This window comes from Meriones unguiculatus, chromosome 2 (assembly GCF_030254825.1).
Source record: "Meriones unguiculatus strain TT.TT164.6M chromosome 2, Bangor_MerUng_6.1, whole genome shotgun sequence".
In the NCBI taxonomy this organism is placed as follows: Eukaryota; Metazoa; Chordata; class Mammalia; order Rodentia; family Muridae; genus Meriones; species Meriones unguiculatus.
In genome coordinates, this window is record NC_083350.1 from 190,749,150 (window position 1) to 190,769,296 (window position 20,147).

Genomic DNA, 20,147 nt, shown 5'->3' on the forward strand with positions numbered 1-20,147 from the left:
GTGAGGTTGTTGGCACCTGAGTCAGAATGCCACCCACAGTTGTCCTGTGTTCTACACAAGCACACCTGTGGAAGAGCACACTAGTTGTTGAGATTTAGAAGGTAAGCACTCAGAAATTTCAAGAAATTTCTGAAACGAACAGGATTCACAATGCTCCTCCACGTGGCCAGTAGTGTCCACTAGCCTACCTATGCTGGGGTGGTTTTTGGCAGTGCAGTTGCCTTTAAAAGGAGCCCATACTCTTAGGAGTAACCCGAATAAATCCACTGGCTCACTAGAAGACTTGGGTAAAACTTCTGGTGCCCTAACTGATGTCAACAAATACCTATTTCTGTTTCCTTAGGAAGTCACATAACATCTTACACACACACACTGAAACCATAGCAAAGTCCATTCATCAACCTGTGTTGGGGCAGAAATGGGAAAATCTGATTGTAATAGGTCCTAAACAGATGCTTAATCAGTTTTTTGTCCCTCTTGTACCGCAGGTGGCAAGCTCAGAACACTGAATGGGCTCAGGTAGGCCAAGAGAAGCCAAGCAGAAGTATAGTACTTAGAAACCAGCGCCTGCACAGCTTACTCAGGCAAAAATACACCTCCTTTACTGCAGTCTCGGGACCTTCTGACCACCAACAGTTACTTGAAGAGATTTAGAAACTGTAATTTCACGAAGGGGGTGTGTGTCATGAAAATAACATTGCCCTGGAAAGGCTTTTGCAGCGCCATACAAGATACCCAGGCAATTCCGAGGGAAGCCGCGAGGGCAGCGTCGGTGGGTGCTCAGAGGGTCGAGGGCACAGCTAAGAGGGCTCCTGGTAACTTTGAGGGGGACGCGACACGTGAGCGAAAACGAGCTGAAGAGGACGGGGCGGCCGGCAGACACTGGGAAAACAAAGGTCGGATCTCGGGTACCGCAGCACCAGGAGCAGCTAGGCCGCAGCGCGCGGACCCGGTGGTGCGCGGGGCCGCGAGAAGACGGGCGGCGCCAAGGAGGAGCCAGCGGCGGGCTTGGTCGGCCGGGGCGGAGAGCGGCGCGGGGCGGGCCGGGGGCTGGGCCGGGCGGGCCGACGGCAGCGGGCCTGGTCCCAGCGAGCGCGCGCGGGGGCGGGGCCGGAAGCGCAGCGGCCGCGACGCGGACGCCGGGAGCGGCCGAGCAAGGGAGGCTGTGGCGGGCGGGAGGGCGAGCACGGAGGCCGAGGCCGCGGCCCGGGCTCTCCGCGCCGCTGTGGAGGGCGCCCTGGCCCTGGCCGAGCCGCAACAATAGTGGGAGCGGGTCGTCGGGCACGGTCGGCTGGCGAGGGGAAGCGGGGCCGCCGCTCCGGGGCGCTGCGGCGGGAGAGACTTTGGGAGCCTGGACGTGCAGGAGCACTCAGCGCCTGAGGAAATTGTCTCAGAAAAAGGCCGGTCGGAGGCTGGGGCTGAGCACGGGGCTGGGCTAGGTGGAGCGACCTGCAGGTCGGAAAGGAAAAGAACGTTTAAGAATTCCTGCGGTTTTGGCCAATGCTACCGTTTTGAAGGTAAAAAGCATTGCGCTTCAGGTGTTTTGTGGATTTGTGTGTGTGTGTGTTTGTCTGCACAGTTGGCTCATTTCAGAATTCAAAACCTTTAATATAGAAGATCGTCGTTTTGTTTTGATCGTTAAGAAATCCACAGATTTTGCTTCCCAGGGCTGCATTGGACTTAGTGTTGTGTACACATTGCTGTATGGTTTTATTTATTTTAACTGTGCAAATCATCTGGAAGATTTTTTTTCTCCCAAGTGCCATTTCGGATTTGTTCAGCTCTTTTTTTGTTTTGTTTTGTTTTTCCTTCCCTGGAATAATTCTGCTGTTGGCATTTTAAGCATTTGGAAACCAGAGATTTTTCAACCTTTGGAGCATAAGGCTTCTCTGTCAACAGGACAGCTGGGAAACTCGATTGGAAGGATGGTTTTTATCTGTCGGCAGCGAAGACTGATATTTTGAAGTTACATTCTTTCTGTGGTTCGTTTTTTAGCCCGTAGTGCTAACCTTGAAGAGATTTGTGGTTAACAGTTTGGTTTCTGAGAAGGTCATAGTTCTTCCTCTTTTGTTTCTTTTTCTTTCTTTTTTTCTTTTTAAAGCAAGGGGAGGGTAAAGGGTCAAGAAAGGAGACCATGTTAACCGGTAGAAGTAGAATGGCGCTACAGTTACCAGGATCCTGACAGCTGGAAGAAAAGGATTCCGTCTTCAACTTGGGAGGCCTTCCTCACACCTTCCTTAAAAATTGCAAGGGACTCAGGTCTGATCAAGACACCCAAAGACGGTACAGGATTCCGGAACTGTGGAGACACTGAGAAACCATGAGCATACGACTACCCCATAGTATAGACAGGTATGTTTAAAGAATTTGGGATTTTTCCAACACTGAAAAGACTGGGAGGGAGTGTTGTGTTCTGACTGACTGGGCTGTGGGAGAGGTAAGGTAGGAATTGTGGTTTATGGGAACTGTCAGTGTGTATGTTATGTTCCCTCTGTGTGTGTCCAAAACATACCCCTAATTCTGTGTCATTTATAATCGGTAAGCAGTGAAGCTGGAAGGGAGAAATGCTTTCAGTGGCTTTTGCATTACCCCGGCTTAAGGCTGACTCTGGGTCCCCAGTTTGCCAGCCTAGGGATTCCAAGCTTGCCTGGTCGTGTGCACCCACAGGGGTGAATGAGACAACCTTGCGATATTAGGGGAGAAGAGGGAGGGGTGACTAGCAGGGTTGTGAGCCTCCATCAGGCCGATTGTTATGGAATGGTGGGGCACAGTGGCAGGGTGGTTCCCGTTTAAAATGAGGAAGATGTTCTTGCCTGAAATGTTGGGACAAAAATACAATTTTCACCAGTGATTGATAAATCTCCCAAAATGTTTAGGCCACATTGGTATTTCTTCCTCCTCAAGTTTAGAGTTTAAATTGAGACCTACCAACAGGATGATGCTCTAGGCTTAATTTTCCAAGCTGTTCTTAATAAGCTTGACTGCAAAACGGGCCTTCCCTCTGCTTGAAGCCGGAAGTTGTTTTGGCTCTTGGGCCCTTGAAATCAGCTGGAAGCACATGATGCCCCTTCCCCCATGAGCTTGGTCTGCCTTCCCTGTTACCGGGAACATGGCAGTGTGAATGTTCTGTCCTCCAAAGGATTGGTGCAACTTTGGTAGATGTCTGCCTTGTCATTTCTTCTCCTTCTCCTCTTCACCATCCTCCTCAAAAATCTTCCACGGGGGTTTGTTTTGTGGATACTCCACACATCCTTATCGAATAGATAGGTAGGTGGTTGGAAGATAACAGTAAAATGAACAAATAGTATTTGCCAGGTAGGGAAGACTATCTGAAGGTCAGCAGTTGCTCTCTGTGTCAGCTAACCTTTGGCTACATGTGCTAATAGTAATTTCCTTTTGACTGGAATGCAGCCGACAGCATAATAAAGTCTAAACACTAGCTCTGTGTTGTCTCACAGACCCAGTTAGATCTGTTTAGTAGTCTGTGTGTGGGGAACTGCCTTGCAGTGGGGAAGAGCAGGCAACCACAGAGGCAGTGTGACTGCTTGGCATTTCCCTTCCCCTTTCCATTGTGGTCTTCTGTAATTTGCCCCTGGGAAAGAATAACTGAGGCTGTCAGAGTAAGGAGGTGAAAGGTTTGCAAGTCTGCCCTTCTCTTCATCCTCTTGGAGTTGGGAGATTAGTATAGTCAAATTAAGATTGTGGTGGTGAATAATTTCTGTTAATTCAGGGATGTATGTGTATGTAAACCAGGTATTGACAGGTGTGGGGAGGTGGCAGTGAGGGCTTTGGGGCTAACATGAGATGTCCCTCCAGGAGCATGTACGACTGCACAGATGCAGATCTCCAGGTCCCAAATGCTCTCAAGAATGTCTCTTGTTTGAACCTCATGCTGTTTCTATGGAGTAGACAAGTCAGAAGTCACTGCTCACAGTTTGCAGATGTTGAGTGGATTCCTGGTTTGTCTGGTGCTGTTCAGTGTTGTCTGAGGTGTGTCAGGATCTAGTTTCAAATCTAAGTCTTCTGATTCTGAATCCCTGGTCATTCCTGTTGCCCCATCCTGTCTGCAGAGGTCTACAGGCTCACGATCTAGAATGAGTAAGACACCATTTTGCTGTCTTTGGCAGTTGGGTGAGGCGCTTGGCCAGTGCTCCCCTGTACTTTGTACCTGTACCCTCTGGAGTTAAAGCACCATGTTCTTTCCTGGGAAGGCCTTCCTTGCCTTTACTCTGCCTATTCTCTGCTCCAGTGAGAGGGTCAGTCCTGGAACTGATTTCCTTCAGGTTTTCTCTAGATCTTCCTGCCTTAGCTACAGAGTTAGACTGTTGGGTTTGTTGATGTCCTAGACTCTGTACTTTATGAATGTAAACAATTCACAATCTTTTCTTTTTGTCACCCAAACTGGCTTCCCAACTTGCTGTATCTGGGATTTACAATCCTGCTTCCACCTCCCAAGTGATAATTTAGTCTTATGCTGTGCTGTAGGGACAGATTAGAAGGAAATGTTGCAAGTTATGGTGTCAGGGATTCCATTTTTAGCTTATCAATTTATTGTGTAAGATGGTGTAAGTGTTTTAGAAAATTGTTCACTTCTTATCCAGAGCAGGGTGTCTAATTGGGAAGTAGACATGGTGGCATGTGCTTATAACCCCAGTACTTGGGGAGCTAAAGCAGGAAGGATTACAAGATTGAAGCCAGCCTGGCCTACATAGTGAATTTGAGGCCAGCCTGAGTTATGCCTGTCTCAACAACACAACACTCCCAAAAGGCACAGAAGTGGCACGATCTGAGCTCTGAAGCAGGGGCTATGTTGGTTTGCTTGGTTTGTCTTGTCTACTAAGCTTAGTGCTAGGTGTACAGTCAGTGCCCATAAACATTCCACATGTGTGTTGGGGTAAGTGAACATAGCAGCAAGTGTAAATCCATCCACTGCAGGTTGTTTGAACAGCTTCCTCATGTAGTTAATGAAGGCCAAACTGGGGAAAGTTCCCTTGGTGTTACACATTTTCTAGAGGATAAAGCGACAGAGTAGAGGATTGTATATTTAGAGAGAGCGGGGCTTAAATAGAGAAGACTGGGTACCTACTTGGCATCTTTTACTTCCTGTTGTAGTAACTCCTGGGTCCATAGTGGGCATGAATTGAATTGTTTTTTGATCTTTGTGAAAGATGAGGTAAAATGTCGCTGCCCCTGTCCTTTTCAGTTTTTGTTCATAACATTTTTTGGCTCTTCCGTAATACCAATATTTTCTGAAAATGTGCTTGGTATTGCAGATAGAGACTATGCCTGATTCCTAGGGTAAGTGTTCTCAGGGCTGGGTAGGTTAAGAGTACATCCACAGAGCAGCTTTTGTTCTGCACAAAGGTAGCTTCATGTGAAGACCAAACCAGAAAAGTACAGCTCTGCCAAGAGTTCTCAGTCTTCGCCACTTTCTCCGTTCAGGGTCAGCTCTAGTTCACACACCGTGTGAGAGTTGCTAGTGTCTCCTGTACAGGCTGTTGAAAGGCACAAACCAAATGAGACAAGATACTCCAAGTTGCTTTTTTAATTGTAAAACTATATAAATTCTAGACAGTAAATTCATGAATTTGATTTAGCTTTGTGCACTACTTCATGAATTAAACAATCTGAAACAAATTAAAGCTGGTGAGGTGGCACACACCTTTAATCCCAGCACTTGGGAGGGAGAGGCAGGAGGATCTCAGTGAGTTCGAAGCCAACAAGGTCTACAAATCAAGCCTGAGGCCAGCCAGGATTACATATTGATTCCCTGTCTCAAAACAACAATAATAATAATTTTAAAAGTGAAGGAATGTCAGAAAGTTCTATTATTTTGAGAACTTTAAGAAGAATGAATAGTTTTTTTGTTGCAGAAATGTACAAGGTGAGGACAACAGAAAACGCTGGGTTGGGGTATAGCTTGGTTGGTAGCACACTAGCTGGGATGCAGGAAGAACTGGGTTCAGTTGCTAACACTACATTCCCATAATCTCAGCATTCCAGATGTGGAGGCAGGAGCATCAGAAATCCAAGGTCCTTCTTGGCTTTATAGAGAGTTTTAGGCCAGCCTGAGCTATGGACTCTGTGTCAAAAAGAAAAAAGCAATACTGATTGATAGGTGGATGGTGTGGTGGCCTGCCCTGTAATCCTAGCACTTGGGAAATTGAGGCAGGAAGATTGCTCTGTGTGTGTGTGTGTGTGTGTGTGTGTGTGTGCGCGTGTGTGCGCGTGCGTGCGCGTGCGTGCGCACATGTGTGTGGAGTCCAGAGGTTGACGTGAGGCATCTTTCTCAATCACATTCCACCTTATTTTTTTAAGATAAGGTCTGTCACTGAACCTGGAGCTTGCAGCTTCAGTCAGGCTAGACCAGTGGGCTCCAGGAATCCAAACACAGGTCGTCATGCTGCAGGGCCAGCCCCTCACCTACTGACTACTCCCCAGCCTCCTTCCTAAGAGTTCTGCTGAGTGGAAGAGACTTAGACTGTGGCTAATTAGATGTCATTCTGTGGGGTGCAGTTAGAATTTGTTGTGGGTTTTGTTCCCCCTCCTTTTTTTTTTTTTTTCTTTTCTTTTTCTTTTTTTATAGGGCTGGAGGTAGAACCCAGGGCCTCTTTCGTGCTAGGCAAGTACCCAGGAAAGATTTGATTAGTGATCCCAGGACATTCCTTTTAGAAGGAGCTTTCAGAGGAAGTACAGTCAACCTGTTAACTGTCAGGGATCTCTTCCTCCTGTCCATTGAACTCTGGTACCAGAGATCTCAAGATATTTAACGTGGTCTCTGTTTCCTTTAGAAGATTGGTTCTTCAGCACAGAGAAAAAAAAAAAAGATCTAGAGCAGCACAGAGTAGTGCCCTGAAGTTCTAAGTCTTTCCCACAATATGCCCTTTGTGTCCATCTAGAGTATGGGTTGAAGGTGGTAGTGGATTTGCAGATGAAGCCTTTGCCAATTAATCAGCATTATGAGCAAGGAACAGACTAAGCTTAATTTTGATAATCAAAAATGTTCCGATAGAGCAATCTTAGTACTTTTTTTTCTGGTCAAAGTACTGTCAGGCAGAAAAACTGCCCTCCAGTTAGGAACATAATAAAAAAATAAAAACAGTTGTATTTATCAGAAACCAGAGACAGATAGTGGAGACTGAATAGGTAGTCCCTAAATGAACACAAGGATAAGGGAGTTCTGGGAGCCAGTATCATCTGTGGAACAGGCTTTGAAAACTGGAGTCTGGATAGTGTTGCTGACTGCTTTAAAGATCCAGGACTGTGTGTGTTAGAAAGGGTTTGTGAACTCTGAAATTCTTTAAGACATTAGTTATTTTAATTTATGCTGAATATACTTCACATTATCATAGTGACATTACTATTAAAATATTTTTTACTGGTTTGTTTTTAAAACCTAGTGAGAAGACATATCATATGTGTGTCTTCTGTTTTTTTCTTTTTCTTTTTTAATTTGGTGGAGATTTATTTATTTCAAATTTAAATTTAAATTTTCTTTCATGCAGTATATTTTGATCACTTCCTCTTTTTAACATTCATTTATTTTTATCTTAGGCATATGGGTATGTCTGTGCACCATGTGTGTTCAGTGCCCTTGGAGGCCAGAAGAGGGCATTATATCCTCTGGAACTGACAGATGATTGTGAACCACCATGTGGACACTGGGAATGGAACTCTGGTTCTCTGCAAATCAGCAAGTGCTCCTAACCCTTCAGCCGTCTATCCAGCCCCCTCCCCTTTTTTTCTTAATCACTGTGTTGGGGAAAGAACCCAGGTTAGACCTGTATGTGCCTTCCTGGCCACTCCCTCACCCATTGGTCAAACAGAATGAAAGAAGTTGCTGATTCTAGTCGCAAAAATAATTAGACTATCATTCACATTGGCATTTGTAGGAAAAATACCAGCCTCTTGAGTTAACAGATGTGGATGCTGGGGCCAGCTTTGTTCCCAACTACATGGAAAAATGCTTACCTGCTCTGGATCTTCATTTTCTTACCTGGAAAAATGAGTCCATTGGACTAGTTTGGCCTTGAAAATTTGATCCTTAAAGTTATTATATTCTTAGAGCCTCTAGAAACAATGGCATGCTTTTAGTGAACCAGGACATTTTGTCCAGGAATCACTACCATGTCTCCCTGGAATCTATGAAAAATTAAAGGGAACAGAGTACCTTATGAAAAGGGAAATGGAAATACAGGGATGTGGGAACGAGAAGAGGAACTATAGCCTCTAATAGAAATGGAGACAGTAGGTTTAGAAGATGTTTTACAGTTCAGAAAGACACCCAGGTTAGATGGATTTCAAAGGGGAAAATCACAAGGATGAAAGAATGATACTTATGGGGAGAGACTGAAAAAAATGGCTCAGTGGTTTTAGCACTTGTTGCAGAGGACTCTGGTTTGATTATCAGCACCCACATGGTGGATCACACCATCCATAACTCCAGTTCTAAGGAATCTGACACCTTCTTCTGACATCTGTGGGCACATGGGACACAGACATGCTTACAAGTAAAACACTCATATACATAAATAAATCTAAAGAAAAAAATTAAATAGGCAAGAGAGGAACAGTTAAAGTTTTATAGGTGGAAGGGAAAAGAGGCCAGTTGGGGTAAAGAGAACATGAGCAGAGCTTCTGAAGTGGGTATGGAATGGAAATAGTATGCTTGAGGATCTTTGGAGCAGAGAAAAGTTAAGTTGATAATGTGTACAAGGTGGAGGATGGTTCAAACTTCATGGGGGAGTCCATTGAGATTTATTATAGAGTGATCTTTTTTAAGCAGTATTTAATTAAGGTCAGTGTTATATTTCAGTGGATTAAGGTGCTTGCCATCAAGCCTGACAACTTGAATTCAGTCTCTGGAACCCACACAGTAGAAGGAGCTGATTCCTGGTTTCTGGTCCCCACATGTGTGCTATGGCAGGCATGTGTGTGCATACATACAAGTGTAATACAAGACTTAAAAAAATGATGGGTAAAGAGCAAATCCTGGCGTTGATGTCTACATTAGATAAGAATTTAAATGTGGGAAGGCTAGCTAGAAGTTTTTGTAGCGGTCTTGCAATAGCTGAGTTTTGCATCAGAGTGGTTGGTGACTACAAAATGGAGAAGAGGCTGGGTGCAGACAGCATCTTGGAAGGAGAATGAGGTGTGTTAGGGCTAAGTCTAATGATTCCTGCCTGTGAGATTGTTGACCAGGAAAGAGCCAGTGTTGTTGATAGAACAGGAGCTTCATCAGAAGTCACTCGTCTCCCACTGGCACCCAGCAGCCTCCTGAGTACAGATGTTGAACAGATTTATCTTGCTAAGACTCTTGGGTTAGGCCACTTTTAACAAATAGTTTTTGAGTCCTTCATTGCAGTCTTTTAGAGAGATAGGGAAAGGACAATTTGTTTTTCTCTTAGAAAATTGGGTCATGCTTTGAGAAGATTTGTGTATATTTAATGGATCCTGATTAACTATTCATTCTCTATTCCTAAATATCAGATCATATTCAGGAGATGTAGAAACCATAGTAGCAGATGGATACAGAAGACAGAGGAACTTGAAGGTGAAGGTTGTATGAGCCCCAGATTCAAGCAATTCAAGATTGCTTAAAGCATACTCTATTTTTCTAGGCCTAGCTGTCTAGGTTGGAATTCATGGCTTCCTCCTTCATTTCAGCCTGCCACTTGCTAATTGTGGTCATATTGCCATTTCCTACCATCAGGTAAACCACCCTATTTACTGAGACCATAACATTCATTTTTAACCCCTTTGTATCAAGGGTTCTGTCTCTTCTAACCCCATTAGTCTCTTTTTTAAAACTGATTAATACCATCAAACTTCACCATATATTTGTATTATTCTTTCTTCACATACATATAACAATTTGATTCTGTTATTTATTTGTGCAAAAGAACTGATATAAAAGTTTATTTTTAAATAAACTTAAAAAAACTTGCAAATGAATAAAAAGATTATGCACCAAAATTAAGCAGACTCAAAAATCTCCAACTTAATGACCCAATATACGATTAGAATAAGCATTCAAAATAGAAGCTTTGGAGCTTCTTATTAAATTTATATATTTCTTATTAATAAGATTAAATTTATGCAGTTATCCACTATCAAAACAAAAGAAAATCTCAACAGAATAGTACTAGAAAAAAAAATTAGCTGTGTCTCTATAACTTGTGTCCATTACCTGAACTCCTCATGCCCTATTTAGCTTTTCTTGCTTTTTTTCTTCATTTTAAACTCTACCCATAGACACATTTGTTTACATAATTATTATTGTCTAGATTCTGCACATAACAGAGAACACATAATTCTTTTTCTTTTTGAGATTATGTGACCTCACTTAATATTATACATTCTAAGTCCTTCCATTTTCCTGCAATTTTTTAACTTCACTTTTTTCCTCAGAGCTGAGTAATGTTTTATACACATACACATGCATGCACACATGCACGCACACATGCACACACACACCAAATGTTCATTATCCATTTATCTGTTGAATAACTAGGTTGATTCTAATTCTTTGCTGTAGTTAATAAAGCAGCAATAAAATAAAATTTGTATAAAAGTTCATGCATAGCTGTTAGCATTTAGAAGACTTTGGTTTTAAAAAAATCATGCTGTCCTGTTCTTCCCATGTTTTATGTTGGGTATCAGTCAAGAAGGTTCAAGAATGGTGTGTTTTTTTCTGGGTGATCTTCTACTTCCAAGGCTTGTTATAGTAGGTATTCTCTATCATAGCTTGAGCGGTAGCTCACTTTTAACTTTGCTGATCTACACAAATTTCAAGAAAATGGCTCTAAACTGCTGTCAGATGGGCTAGATAGATTGCTAAGCAGTTAAGAGCACTGACCTAAGTTTAATTCCCAGCAACTAACAGCTGCCTGCAACTCCAGTTCCAGAGAATCCAGTAATATATGTGGCACGTAGACCCAGATGTAGGCAAAACACCCATAAACATCAACACTGCCACCAGGAGCTGAGATCAAGAGTTCTTGTTCTTATTTGATGTTTGACCTTGAGTACTTGGTAGTTACTGTAGGGACAGGCCTTGTTGAAGTTGTTGTCTTCAGCTTATTGTAGTTTGTGGCTTCCCCATTGGCAGCTTAGTTTCTAGGCTGCCTTTCCCCAACGGGGTCTGCAGCAGGGTCTACCCTGCCATTGTCCTGCCTACCCAAGGCTGGCTCTATTCATTCCAGAGAACAGGGCCCTTAGAAACTTTCTCCAAGAGACTGCTGCTGAAGAGAAAGGCCACTGTTGTTCTGGGAGGTGGGAACTGGGGAGAGTGTAGTGAATAGGTGTGAATGGGACCTTGTATGAGGCGAGAACTGCAGACCCTCTTCTCAGAGCCCCAGAGACAAGGAAAACACCGCTTAGGTTTCAGTGTCTTCAAGGAACAGAGTCTCAGTATTAGGAGAATTCATTCATGTTGTCCTTCAGATAAAGTTAGCGCAGCAAATCTTCACATGCTATGATGCCAAATACGTGGATTCAACATGAATAAGAAGGCTGCTGTGCTTTCAAAGAACTGATGGTTTTGTTGAGAGGAGACAGATGTGAGATAGCACCTACACTTACTCCTCTGATACCACTTGGAATATATGGCTTATATTTAGGTTTATAGACTTCCTGGAGGAAGAAACCTTCAGATTGAGATACAGAATAATAGCCAGGAAGGAAAGAGGAGAAGAAAATACAGGCGAAGAACATTTTCCTCTGGAAGAGCAGCCTGCACTTAGTAGGTGGATACCATGGCCTTGGTGAGAGTTGCTGGGCAGTGGTGAGGGCATGAGCTACTTTATCATGGGTCAAAGTGAAAAGAGAGGGAAAGAAAGTGATAGACAGCCAAACCAATTCTTTTGCAAGTTTGGGCAGAAAGGGGAAATCTAAACTCCTGGTTTCTGACAATAGGACTTAGAGTCTATTTTTTCAAGGAAGGGCCATGTTCCTAGGCTAGAGGTTGTTATCTTCTGCACATCAGAATCAGCTGGAAATCCTGTTTAAAATATGCACTGTTGGAACGAGGTCTCCTAATTCTGGCTCAGTAAGTCCCAGTTGCCTAAGAATTTGCATTTTTAACAGCTTCTCAGGGTGATAGTGATATCCCAATGTCCTATGCTTTGGGAGTGTCATTGTGCCTAGTGACATCTGTGCTCTTAGTTATCTCTTCATTTTGTGGGTGTAGATGCCTGGTTTTCCTGATGCAGGGCCTTACTGTGTTAGCAGCCTCAGATGGCCTCAGAGAGATGGCCCCAAACTCAGTGATTTTCCTGTGTCCAGCCTCAGAATGTTGCCACCATTGTTGTTTTCTCTTGCATTCTTATGACAATGCTTTTTTTAATAAATTGTTATTAGACTGTTTCAAAATTCGTATGTTCATGGCTCTGTTCTCTGCTGTGAATTTCTTCAGTGGATGGTGAACACTGTGACCCGATATCTAACCTTACGTTAGCACACAGTTACAATCCTGTAAATACCGGTAAAATGGGTTGAACTGAACCACATACACTAGAAAAAGCATTGCCTTCATTTGTGAAACCTTCCTCAGCCTTTTTCCTAGGATTATTTGTAATTCCAAATTCTGCTTTAGCCATGCAGATCAAAAAGTAATTCTTAGAGAAATGTCAAAACCGACAGTGCCTAAATCAATTAATCTAATTTCAATTTGGGATTAAATCAGAATAAATTTACTGAAGTGATTCCCAGAGGTTCTGGGATGTTCAGTAAGTTGTCCCTCAGCAACTATTACCTGCTGCTCAAGGAGGAATTAGGCTTTCTGATCACCTCCTTCCTCCGTAATGGAATGCTGATGGGCTTGTGTAGGGTTTTTGTGGCAGCCAGCCGTCGGCTACTGTGAGTTCAAGAGTGCAAAGCCTATGCTGTGTCCACAAGTGTTTTATGGAGAGCGGGGCAAGTAGTGCACACTTGTAACCCCAGCACTCGGGGTACAGAGGCGGGAGGGTCTCTGTGAGTCTGCGAAGCAAACCTAGCACCACCAAGGCCACACAGAGAAACCCTGCCCCAAAACCAAATAAATGAATGAATGAATGAATGAATAAGAAGTGTTTTATGGATCTCCCCCACATCATCCTGCTCTGACATTTTTTCCTTCCTCTCTCCCCCAGGTTCCGTGGAGGGTAGTATAGGTGTCACTTTAAGGCTGAAGCTTGGCATCTCGAGGATGGCAAAGCTCTAGATAGACATTTCACTCTTTCATCATTCATTTATTTTTTGTCTCCTCTTCTTCAAGTACTAGTTAAAAGTTAAAAGATTCACTATTGAAGTCTTCTTACTGAATTAACTCACCTTGATTTGGGTGTCTTTTTTTCTTAGATATCTCTCCCACATAGGTCACTATTGATTCTTACATGATACCTGATTACTTACTCTTGTGCCTCTTATCTGTAAATAATTTTCAGAATATCTGCATCCTATATTCTTTTTTCTTTCATATATATATGTATCCTATATTCTTTTTTCTTTTTACATTCTTTTTTATTCTTTATTATTTTTATCCATATTGTATTTTGCCTGCGTAGCTGTCTGTACTGCATTTGAGTACCTAGTACCAGCAGAGGCCAGAAGAGGGCATTGGATCTTCTGGAACTAGAATTATAAGCAGTTATCAGCCATGTGGGTGCTGTAAATAGAACCTCAAATCTTCTGCAAGAGCAGTAAGTGCTCTTAACTGCTGAGCCATCTTCCCAGCCCCAGGCTCTTTGTTCTTTAGTGGTAACAGACAGCTGCCTGAAATAGATACTGAAATTTCTAGTTGGGTTTTTCCAGTAACTTCAATGTTGACTACTTTGCCTTGGTTAAAAGTTTTCATAGATTTTTCAAACTGATTCCTTACACTAGTACCATCAATCCTGCACATCAAGGAAGTCTTTATACTATACTCCTTTGTTCTCCCATTTGGCTTTCTCCCATAGAGACACGTGAAAAGACAGGTAAGGGGAGATCAATTTGCCCAGTGCTTACTGATTTCAGAAAGTACTTTAACAGTCTTTCTGATATATGTCTATGATAGTTTTATTTGTTGGTTATTTGCTTTTTGGAGATGAGTCTCACTGTGTAGCCCAAGCTATCCTAAAAGTCAGTATATAGCCCAGGCTGACCTCAACCTTTAAGCAGTCCTCCCGAGAAAAACCTCTTTCCTCCACGGTCCTAGCATTCATCCCTCTGTAATGACCTGAGACTCTAAGCTTTGTTTCCTCCCATGGTCGTATTTGTACTGCTATTTATACCAAAGATTGTGTGGCTTGAAGCCTTGTCATTGACTTGGGTTGAGTATCAAGTACAAAACTGGTGGATGATACCTCCACCAGTGATAGCCCTGCCTTTACTCTGGAACTCCCAGCAGTGGGGTTTCTTTATGGAGGGTCTGGTTCATTTAGTTTCCTGTCCTGGTGAGTGGATGCTTGGTATGTTTTATTAGGGTGTGGACACTTGGTACCTTTTATTAGGGTGCTGTTTCCAGAAGCAGGTTGTAACCCAGGTAAAGAGTAAGACCCCACTTAATTATTGTGGTACCATTTACCATGTGGCCCTTTTATTGTTCAAAGCAATTCCATCTACTAGCTTTTTTATTATATATTAATATATATTAATATATAATAAAATAGATTAATATATCTTTTATTATATTATATATTAATATATAATATAAGATTAATATATCTTTTATTATATAATAAGTACTGTGTTTTGCTGATTCTTCCCATCTACTTGTGTGGGAGAGCTCAGAGCGAAAGAGGGAAGGATTGCTTTCCAGGTGACTTTGGTTTCCATTTCCTCCTCTCCTTCACCACCCAACACAGTTTTTGACAACTCTTTTAGAGTTACCACATCCCCCTTGTGTTTTTTCAAGACAAGGTTTCTCTGTGTAGCCTTGACTGCGATGTACTCACTTTGTAGACCAAGTGTGTACCACCACACCTAGCAAGTTGCCTTTCTTTGGATACATCCTGTCTTCCCTTGAATAGAATGCCTTTCTTCCATCTTAGTGATTAACTAGGGAGCTACTATGTGTTCACGTAGTCCGTCCTCTGTCTCTTGGAGAGCTTTTCATATATAAGCTATAAGACTGGAAAGTGGATTATATAGGCCAGGAAGATTACCAGCTCTAAGGAACTCTTGTCAGAAAGATGCAGGGAGGGGTTGCCGAGAAGGAAAGGTGAGATGGCCAGCCTGCTGGCAGCATGAGTTCTGCTGTAGTCTGTGGCCTTTTTCCCTGAACCATCTCATGCAGCAATTGTCATCATCTCCCTGGCATCTGCTCTGGCCCTGAATTGTGTGCTCCTTGCTCTTATCCCCGCCTTGGAGAAGGTAATGAAGGAAGTGGTCTCAGCATTGACTAATCTAAAGGCTAATTGGGAAGAAGGCCTCAGAACCTAGAAGCAACTCAGTGCTTTCCAAGGGGGCAGGTGAAAGGCCCAGCCCTCACCAGGATTGCTCACTGTAGGGCTTGGTAAAGATAAAGAGCCCCCTCTCTTTTTCAATTTTACTTTGAAATCATATTTGGCAGTTAATGGCTTCAAATATAAATGTTTATTGATCCCAAGTTGACATGCTGAGACTGCACTGAGATTATAGAGATTTAATACTGATAAGCAAATGCTTAAGCCAAGGTATGTGGGCAAAAGATACAGGATGCCAGGGGAGTGACATCTGACAAATCTCAAAATTTCTCTCTTACTAAGAATAGAGAAGGGTCATTGGCCTAATTACTAAACTAATAATCTCTATTTAACTATGCCACAGACACAGAGTTCTTACACTGTTGAAAGGAATCAGTTTTTGCTTCCTTCCCCTATATGTTTAATCTTCAATATTGCTGGTCAGAGATGAGCTGTACCTAAATTAAAATGTTAAATACTTAGCAGGCTCAGCACCTCTCATCTTTACAGACACCTTTTTTGAGGATTAGTAAATTGTCTAGTTTAATTGCTACTTCATCTAACCTTCATGACGTCACAGTCCACAGCCATTTATTTTGAGTTATAATAATCCCTTACATTTGTGTAACACTTTGCAGTTTAAGAGTTGTTGTTTTTTTTTTTTTAAGTAAGTTCTTTTTATAAAAATGGCTTTATTGAGATATCATCACATGATGAATTTACCCTTCAGGGAGTGAAGTTACCACTGTCACCTAATTGCAGGCATGTTTATCACCCCCACACAAGTGTGTTAGCTACTAGCAGTCACCCCCACCATACAACTTACACAGACCAAACCACTACTCTACCTTTGCTTTCTATGGTTTACCTAGTTAGGCATTTCATATAAAAGGAACCATGTGATATATCATTTTGCATGGTATTTTGAAAGTTCATTGTTTTATAGCATGCCTCATCCTTTGTATTGCCAATTAATATACTGTTGTATAGTTTATACTACCTTTTGTTTTTATCCATTCATTGATTGATATGTATTGGGATTTTTTTCTGTTGTGCTATATTTAAGCACAATTTGAGTTATGTTTTTACCTCTCTTGGATATGTACTTTTGACGGGTGTTGCTGTATCATGTGGTAGCTCCGTGTTTAACGTTTTGAGATACTGGCAAATGTTTTTCAGGGTTGGAGCATGTACAGTACTTACTGTGCAAGTGTGAGGCCTGGAGCTCAGATCCCCAGAAGCCATGTAAAAGCCAGGAGGGTGTGGTTGCTGCCTCACTTGTGTAAACTGGAGATTGAAAATCTTTGGAGCAAGCGGGCTTGTCACACGAGCCAGGTGGTGAGCTCTAGGTTCTTCGAGAGACCCTGCCTCAGCACATAAGGGAGATACCTGAAGTCCACCGCAGGCCTTCACCCACACGTTCTCTCACATGCATAGCACATACAAACACTGTTCCTCCAAAAAAAATGTTTGCAAAAGTAGTTGCACCAATTTACATTCTATCAGCAGTTTGTGAGGGCTCCAAGTTCTTCAGTCTGTGAGAGCTTCCAATTCCCCAGCATTTACCTGAGGTCTTACCTGAGGTCTTTTTCTGCAATCATTTTATGTGTACTGGGATTTCTGTGGTTTGGATCTCTGTTACCAGTGTTGAACATCTTTTTCATGTGCTTATTGGCTCTCTGTACATTTTATATTCAAAGTCTTTGTCTATTCTTTATGTTTTGAGACCAGATCTCACTTTGAGCCCCTAGCTGGCCTTGAACTTGCTATATAGACCAAGCTAGCCTCAAACTGTGGTGATTCTTTTGCATCTGCCTCCAGGGTACTGGGATTCCAGGCATGTATCAGTAGTTGGCTCTCTGCCCATTTTTTATTTAAATTTTTTATGCTTTTATTGATGGGTTGTAGGAGTTAGTTTGTTTTGTGGCTATGCTTTTGGTATCAGATCTAAAGTCATTGCCCAACTTCGAGTATTTCTTCTAGAAGTTTCATAGTTTTAACTCTGCTCTAGTTTTATTTCCATTGTTGTGATAAAGACCATATCTAAAAGAAACTTGGGGAGGAAGAGTTTTTTTCATCTTACACTTCCAGATAACAGTCCATCAATGTGGGAAGTCAGCAGGAGCTGAAGCAGAAACCATAGAGGACCACTGCTTACTGGCTTGCTCCTCATGACTTGTTCAGCCTGCTTTCTTCAGTACCACAGGACCACCTGCCTAGCACTAACATTACCCACAGTGGCTTGAGGCCCTCCCCCATCAGGCATCCATCAGGAAAATGTCCCATAAACTTACCTTCAGGCCAGTGTGATGGAAGCATTTCCAAAGTTAAAGTTTCCTCCTCACAGATTAAAAAACAAAAAACATGTAGCCAGAACAAGCACTTATAGTCTAGGGTCACTTGAAGTGAGTTTTGTACATAGTAAGAGGTAGGGCTCTCGTTAACTTTTATATATGGATATCTGGGTGCTCTAGCATTATTTGTTGAGAAGGCTATTCTTTCTCCACTGAATTGTCTTAGCAGCCTTGTTGAAAATCAGTGGACTCTTGGGGCTAAACAGATGGCTCAGGAGTTGCGAGTGTGTACGGCTGTTCCAGCTTCCAGCACCCACATCAGATGACTAACAACTGCCTGTAATGCCAGCTCCAGCGGATTCCATGACCTCTTCTGGACTCCCCTCGCACTTACACTCACACATGCACATAGCCACACACATGTACACGTAAGTTAGAAAACAGTATATCTTTAAAATGAAAAAATTACTGGAACTGGCCCCAGTGGGCCACACCTTTAATTCCAACAGTTGGGAGGCAGAGGCCAGATCAGTGTACATAGTGTGTTCCAGGACAGCCAGAGCTACATAGTGAGACCCTGTTTGGAAGAAGAAAATTACTGAACCCATCAATGTGAATTTATTTCTAGGTCTTAATTTAAATCTGTTGTTTTTGCCAGTATCACATTGTAGCATAATGAATTTTAAAGTTAGTAAGTACAAGCCTTCCAGATTTGAGATTTTAAAACATTGTCCTGGTTGTTCATTTACATGTGAATTTTAGAATGAGCTTGTACATAAAGTTGTGAGTTCCTGGTATCTTTCTATTTACTCAGTCTTCACCTTTAGAAGATCCCTAGTGAGTTTTAGTCAAAAGTGTACGCGACTTATGTCTTAAACAAATTTTGTCAAATATTTCTGCTAGTTTTTTTTAATCTTTAAAGAATCTTTTAGTTTTTGATATAGATAAGAGTGATTAAGAGTGACAGAGGTGTAGGTATATTGTCAGTGTTAACTGGATGCTGCTATTACATTCTGCAACTTTTCTGAGCTTATCAATTTATAGGCTTTTCTTTTCTTTCTTCTTCTTTCTTTCTTTCTTAATCCTTGGGTTTTCTAAATGCAAAATTACACCATTGGTGCAGAGTTAAATCTTTTCCTCCTTTCTAGACTGGGTGGCTTTTCATTGAATCTTCTTGCCTTGTTGCCCTGACTACAACCTCTTCTAAAATGTTGACTAGACAGGGTGATAGTTACCATCCTTCATTTTTATTCCTAATCTCCATCTTCTTAACCTACCTTGAGGGTTTTATAGACCATCCTCATTAGGAAGAGGAACTTTCCTTCTAGTCCCACTACTGTGTTACTCTGTCACCAATTGCTTGTCATATATTAAACCAGCCTGGCATTGTTGAAATAAATCCTGCTTGCCCATGGCATCTGATCCATTTCCTGTATTGCTAGATTCAATTTGCTAGTGTTTTAATAAGGATTTTTGCACTTACTTGATCCTTACAACAATCTTGTGATTATAGTTCTTCAGAAAAACTGAAACATAAATTAGACAGTTTGCATGTGACCACATAATGTCAAAACTGAAACAGGAATGAAGAGTTTGACACTCTTATCATGAATAACTCACCATTGGTTTCATTTGTTTGAGGCAGGGTCTCACTAGGTAGCCCAGGCTTGCCTTGAACTAATAGAGATTCATCTACTTCTACTTCTCGGGTGTTGGGATAGGCTTGTGCTACTGCTTTCAGCCTGCTTTAAAAAAAAAAAAAAACAGGACAAAACAAATCACAAAACCCACTATCAATACTATTCTGGATTGAAAACAACCAGAGAGGGTTTTTTTTAATGCCCTCATTACAGGGCCATACATTAGGATAGAACATTGATTGCATTTGGGTGTTATTCATGTGTTTTGAATCAGCATGAATGGACAAGGTAAATGCATGAGTCCACTCTCTTTTTTGGTGCTCAGTATTGGTGGTGTCTCTACATACATGCATTCCACTTGCCTCAAATCTTGTTGCTTTTTCTTGCACAACTCTTTACCTGGCACTGTGCACGTATCCCCTCCTGTCACCATAAGAACTGTTTACCAAAGACTATAATTGCAGAGAATTTACTGAAAGAATCTCAAGATTAAATCTTTTGCTTTCTCCAACTTTTCTGGTGTGTATATGGTCAGACTGTTACACATTTCACATTGAGATCCATCTACTTAGATAACCAGAACTTTTTATGGGAGCTTGCAAGAGAGAGTAGAGGAAACAGGGCAAATGTTTGCCCATATCCACTTTAGTGGGAGACTCATGAATTCTTTTGAATTCTCAGTGTCTGCATGTAACACAATTGCTTCATCAATTTCAGCAATGAGATTTATTCCTGCCATTTATTCCTGAGCTCCTAGTCTTAGCATACAGATTTTGTGTGTGTGTATGTGTGTGTGTATGTGTGTGTGT

At 42.1% G+C, this 20,147-nt stretch overlaps 1 protein-coding gene across 18 annotated transcripts in view; it reads left to right on the forward strand.

Annotated features, from left to right (window-relative positions):
• The first annotated feature begins 1,175 nt into the window (after positions 1-1,175).
• The window catches only part of Arhgef11 (Rho guanine nucleotide exchange factor 11), a 113,546-nt gene continuing 94,574 nt past the window's right edge, over positions 1,176-20,147 (forward strand). For 17 of the 18 annotated variants that reach the window (XR_009590142.1, XR_009590143.1, XR_009590144.1 and 14 more), the window contains exons 1-2: positions 1,176-1,517; positions 2,102-2,352. Coding sequence is in view for 14 of the 18 variants with exons in the window: in XM_060378549.1 (XP_060234532.1) it covers positions 2,321-2,352 (32 nt within the window). In the remaining 4 variants the exon portion in view is untranslated. Of the gene's footprint in view, positions 1,518-2,096; positions 2,353-20,147 lie in introns of those variants that run through there. The other variant, XM_060378544.1, reaches the window with a different exon arrangement.